Source organism: Hemibagrus wyckioides, linkage group LG07 (assembly GCF_019097595.1).
Source record: "Hemibagrus wyckioides isolate EC202008001 linkage group LG07, SWU_Hwy_1.0, whole genome shotgun sequence".
Taxonomy (NCBI): Eukaryota; Metazoa; Chordata; class Actinopteri; order Siluriformes; family Bagridae; genus Hemibagrus; species Hemibagrus wyckioides.
In genome coordinates, this window is record NC_080716.1 from 32,858,653 (window position 1) to 32,864,900 (window position 6,248).

Sequence of the window (6,248 nt, forward strand, 5' to 3'; positions counted from 1 at the left end):
TGACATCATCTTTCATCTTCTTCTACAAGTTCAGGATTCTCCTTCTCTTTCTCTGACACATTTTACTTCTCCATCAACAACCTGCCCACTGGATACCATCCTTTCTCCACACTGCTCCAGACCATCTCACATGACCTCCTGTACCGGGGACTTTTGATTGCTCCATACAAGATTCTGATGCAGAGCCACACTTCACACAACCATTGGTACACTATTTGGCCAAAAGTGGACACCTTACCATCATTCCCTTTCGTGCCTCTTTGAGATATGGCTAATTAGGATCACATTACCTTTCCATTTCAAGAGTGACTCTGTTAGTCACGAGTTTCCAGACCTAGTTACTGAGATTACCATCATGTTCAGATCACGTCAGGAGCAGTCCTCCAGTGTTGGTGGTCATTTGTTTGAAATATGAATATTATTTTTAATTATCATTAATAAAATAACTTATCTGATGATGATGAATGTGAACCTGTGGTTTTATCCGTGTCCCAATCAGGCCACATACCACATGAAACATAGCGACACAATGTTATATCCATTCATAATTTAATGGCAAAGATGTATACAATGTGTGTTTTTCACCATATGTTCCTTTAAAAATACATTTTCTAATAAACCAACAGGATATACAAACACAAAGTGCAAAAATAATCATCTCAACATAACACACATGCTTACTTTAGCCCATGTGGAAAATAAGGCATCCTCACTGAATCAGTAACCACTCCTATTAGCATTTAGCTTGCATAACAGCCCTGATCTGTTTAGCAGTTTATGTTTGGCTTGTTGTTATCAGGAAACTGTGTAATCAGGAAATCTATGTAGAGCCCTACAACAGAGAAGGTTCCTAGTAGGACCAGCAAGTAGGAAGAACCCTTAAAAACCAAAAAAATAAAACAAAAACAGAGCATGTTCTGTACCTAAAAGTCCGATATGATCATGTTATACTAGGTTATTATTAATACCATCACTATTAGCATATATTTGCATATCTCTAACCCAGACTAGCTGAGGAACACACTACACCTTGAAGCGTACAAACTTAATAAGAACTCTGTGTTCATCTCTAATGTTAAACAGAATCCTGAAAGGTTCTATGTAGACCATGTTAAAGGTTCCTTTAACCAAAGGACACTGTGAGGAACCCTCTTCTTTAAAGGGTTGATATAAATAACATATTTAAACACATCATAGAGCCTGCTTTTTTTAAGATCAAAAACATTAGCAAACATTATGGATAAAGTTCAAGTATGTTCCCACTTCCACACTGCTGTGTGTCCTGGCCCGTGGTTTTAGAAATGTAAATATTATAAAATATAAATACAAACTCTGTATTAAATAGTTTTTTTTCTTTAAAGATAAATATCCAAGTAGGATCTTAAGAAGAATGTGAGGTATCTACAAGACACCGGGATGAAAAAGAAACTAAAGAACTAAACTAAAATGAGGATATTGTGACGCTCCTCCGTTCACTTGTTCTCTCGTTCTTTCTGCTCCAGCGCTCTCTGAGCTTCAGCAGGCTTCAACACGTAGTCTCTGTACATGGTGTACACCACACCTGCAACGACACCACAGTACACTGATCAATCACATATCATTATCCTGGAGTAACTTATCACCATGGCAACCAGAATGTGTCTGGGGTTCTAGTGAAGAAAGGTACCCAAGGTCATGGCTCCCACCACGAAGCCCTGTGCTGCCACACGCATGTGGATCAGGTGCACCGACATCTTCATACTGCCCCTGTGCTTCATCTTATACAGCCTGTGTGCCACGATGGCAAAGAACCCGGCCATCCCTGTGGAGACATCATCATCATCATCATCATCATCACCACAATCACCATCATCACCATCTAGATTTCTTTATCTTTCTGATTCATATTTGCACATTTCCTTTTTTTTGTTGCTGCTGTAATGTGGAAAGTTCTCCATTGTGGGACAAATAAAGGTTCATCTTATCATCATCACTGTGATCTCCAACATCATCTATGTCACCAGGATCATACCTTCACCACCTTAATGTACCTATTAATGTTATCACCAACCCCAATGATAAGATCATCATCACCGTGTTCCACCTCCAGTTTGAACAGTTATATCTCTGTGGTGTGTGATGTAACTGATGATGATGATGATTAAGTAATAATAAATAAACCATGTCCATGTTGAGTGTATGGCTCACCAACAGGGACGAACGGGTTCTCCTTGGCCTTCCTGAGGAACTTGGACTCCTCATACTCATCGAACGACACGATGGACATCTTGGCTGAACTGAAAAGAGACAGATAAAGGCTTAGATCTCATTCAGGAACATCCTGGTCATAATAAACCAGGGATCCTCAAATCTGGCCCATGAGATCCACGTTCCTGAAGAGTTTAGCTCGAACCTTAATCAAACACACCTGAGCACGCTACTCAGTCTTCAGGATCATTAGAACATCGCAGGTAGAGGAGTTCGATCAGGGTTGGAGTTAAACTCTGCAGTGGGTTGGCCCTCCAGGGAATGATCTGAGGAACCACTCCTGTAATCAGACAGTGTCTTCCTGGCATGTGTAACAGACTTCCTTACTCTTATCCAGGTGAGATCTGACTTATTAAAGTCATCAGTTCCCCAGAGGTGTGTTCAAAAACCTCCAGAAAGTGTTTAGGTCCATTTACACCACAGCATCTGGTACTGTCTTAATGTTTTTAACTGATAACGAGCACTGGAGCACGAACACTGGACTCCTTCCACAAATGTTCAAGAAACCTCTAACAGAAAACTTCAACACCTTTATAACCCCTCAGAATCCAACATCGGAATAATAAGTGAATAATAATCAGGGCTGCGTTTATCTGAAAGTATTCAGTGTAATTGATTATTATTGATGAAGGTCATAGAGCTGAGACCTCCACACGCTCTCTACAGATCTGTTTAGATTATTTAAATCAAACCAGGTAAGATCTATAGTTAATAATAAATAATAATAATAATAATAATAATTCCGGGTAGTTTCAGTGGCTCTGTGGTAAATTCTCCTCAGACTGTTAGCTTCATTGCTAATCCGTGCAATAGAGCTGAATGACTTGAAAATAATTCGCTTTATCGACCAGCTATCCGCCATTCGGTCTAAAAACCTCTTCAGGGTGAAATAAACCAGTTTAGATGAAGTTATCGAAAGTGTCTGAGGTAAAAGTTAACAAAATAATCCTGACCTTCTGTGAGATATTTCTCCTCCACACACGAGCTGCGCGTGCCGGCTTTACCTCTGCTGCTGCCTGCGGAATCTGGACTTCAGCTCGAGGACACGCGGATATGTAACGTCATCACGTACAGCGTGGGCGTGACGTACATTATCTGACTTAATTATCCGCTAACAGAGGTGCATTCAAGTGCTGTAGGATTCTATTCGTTTAAGAGTTTTCAAAAATGCTTTTGTGTCAGAATTTTTTCGTTTGTTTTTTTAACTCGAAAGCATTATCAACCCTTTATCAGTTATATTTTGATAATTTATTTTTATTTTGTAATATGAACCCCTGACTATGCTTCCCCCCTTAAATACTCTTCAACTCCAAAGGGTTTAAACACCCTGGAAACGTTTGTTTGTTTATTATATAAAAAGCTAATGTTTAAGCAAAAAAAAAAAATCTGACTTACAGAACTTATCTCATGTCCTGAATATGATTTTAATTTTAATTTTCATGCCATTAAAAATCACGTCTTTAATATATATACATATTTATATATGTGTGTGTGTATAAACATTGTCTCTGTAACTGTAAAACAGTGTAAATGAGGGGGCTCATCATGGTCTAATGTGAAATGTTAATTCATTAAACAGAGAAGGTTACCTTCTCTATCCCGTCATTTAATCATTAAACCGCGCCACTTGAAAAGGCAGAAATTGATGGAGCACTTGAAGGTAGCCCGGTAATTGTACTGGAACATGCAGTTCTCTGTAATGACCTCACGGCACGTGCAGCACGCCGCTGTGTGTGCCAAGGTATATGCCTAGTCATCATTACCTAGTAAAAAAATTATTACTGTGAGATCCATAAATAAGCCTGAAGATGTGCAGCACTGCTTATTAATTAATTCATTTATTTTTATTTATTTATTTTTATTTATTTGTTTGTTTGTTTGTTGTTATTTTTTTATTCTAATCATTTAAAAGTGCTTATACTGCCCGATCCCCTCCCTGACCAAGGCACTGTTACACTTAAGCTATATGAAATTGTAAATGAAAGTGTAATTAGCCTCAGCTCCATGCAGGTTAAACAGATGAATGGTGGCTCAGTGACGTATCAGATGTTAATGAACACTGTCTCTGTGACTGTAATAACTCTGTAAATGAGAGGGTTCTCCTCCTGTCTGTCACAGCTACATCCTCCAGGTGGTGTATTAGTTATTAGAGTAGAAATCGAATGATAAATCATCACACAGAGAAGAGGAATAGCTAACCATGTCCACCCCATCCTCTCAGTGACCACAGTATATACAACACTGCAGACCGCTCCTAATGTCCTGGAACAGGCAGCTCCCTGTGGGCTCATCACGGCACGTACACACCCACCAGTCTGTGTGTGTGTGTGTGTGTGTGTGCAGGTGTGTTTAATAACCAGTTGCTGTTTCATAATATTGTATTGTTCTTTCTTTACCTCACATACATCTGAAATATTTACAGAAATATAGAAACAGATTTAATGTGTGTGTGTGTGTGTGTGTGTGTGTGTGTGTTAATTTAGAAAAGAATGTGTGTGTGTGTGTGTGTGTGTGAGAGAGAGAGAGAGAGAGAGAGAATTTAGAAAAGAATGTGTGTGCTGTGTACAGAGAACACACTGGACACAGAGAACACACTGGACACAGAGAACACACTGGATACAGAGAACACACTGGACACAGAGAACACACTGGACACAGAGAGAATACACTGGACACAGAGAACACACTGGATACAGAGAACACACTGGACACAGGGAACACACTGGATACAGAGAACACACTGGACAGAGAGAACACACTGGATACAGAGAACACACTGGATACAGAGAACACACTGGATACAGAGAACACACTGGACAGAGAGAACACACTGGACACAGAGAATACACTGGACACAGAGAACACACTGGACACAGAGAATACACTGGACACAGAGAACACACTGGATACAGAGAACACACTGGACACAGAGAACACACTGGACAGAGAGAACACACTGGACACAGAGAATACACTGGACACAGAGAACACACTGGACACAGAGAACACACTGGACACAGAGAATACACTGGACACAGAGAACACACTGGACACAGAGAATACACTGGATACAGAGAACACACTGGATACAGAGAACACACTGGATACAGAGAACACACTGGACACAGAGAACACACTGGACACAGAGAACACACTGGACAGAGAGAACACACTGGACACAGAGAACACACTGGACACAGAGAACACACTGGACACAGAGAACACACTGGACACAGAGAGAACACACTGGATACAGAGAACACACTGGATACAGAGAACACACTGGACACAGAGAACACACTGGACAGAGAGAACACACTGGACACAGAGAATACACTGGACAGAGAGAACACACTGGACACAGAGAACACACTGGACAGAGAGAACACACTGGACACAGAGAACACACTGGACACAGAGAACACACTGGATACAGAGAACACACTGGACACAGAGAACACACTGGACAGAGAGAACACACTGGACACAGAGAACACACTGGACACAGAGAATACACTGGACACAGAGAACACACTGGATACAGAGAACACACTGGACACAGAGAACACACTGGACACAGAGAACACACTGGACACAGAGAATACACTGGACACAGAGAACACACTGGACACAGAGAACACACTGGATACAGAGAACACACTGGACACAGAGAACACACTGGACAGAGAGAACACACTGGACACAGAGAATACACTGGACACAGAGAACACACTGGACACAGAGAATACACTGGACACAGAGAATACACTGGACACAGAGAACACACTGGATACAGAGAACACACTGGACACAGAGAACACACTGGACACAGAGAACACACTGGACACAGAGAACACACTGGACACAGAGAACACACTGGACACAGAGAACACACTGGACACAGAGAACACACTGGACACAGAGAACACACTGGACACAGAGAACACACTGGACACAGAGAATACACTGGACACAGAGAACACACTGGATACAGAGAACAC

The 6,248-nt window shown here is 41.1% G+C and overlaps 1 protein-coding gene across 2 annotated transcripts; it reads right to left on the minus strand.

Annotated features, from left to right (window-relative positions):
* Positions 1 to 532: 532 nt before the first annotated feature.
* On the minus strand, positions 533 to 3,352 carry higd1a (HIG1 hypoxia inducible domain family, member 1A). 2 transcript variants are annotated; one of them, XM_058394833.1, is made up of 5 exons: positions 3,201 to 3,221; positions 2,408 to 2,513; positions 2,188 to 2,276; positions 1,667 to 1,801; positions 533 to 1,561 (listed from the first exon to the last, which is right to left on the minus strand). In XM_058394833.1, the coding sequence occupies exons 3-5, from the start codon at positions 2,264 to 2,266 to the stop codon at positions 1,473 to 1,475; spliced, it is 303 nt and encodes a 100-aa protein (XP_058250816.1). In that variant the 5' UTR covers positions 2,267 to 2,276; positions 2,408 to 2,513; positions 3,201 to 3,221; the 3' UTR covers positions 533 to 1,472. The 2 variants fall into 2 exon arrangements, with proteins under 2 accessions (XP_058250816.1, XP_058250815.1); XM_058394832.1 differs by lacking the exon at positions 2,408 to 2,513 and having other exon boundaries at positions 3,201 to 3,352.
* Positions 3,353 to 6,248: the final 2,896 nt, after the last annotated feature.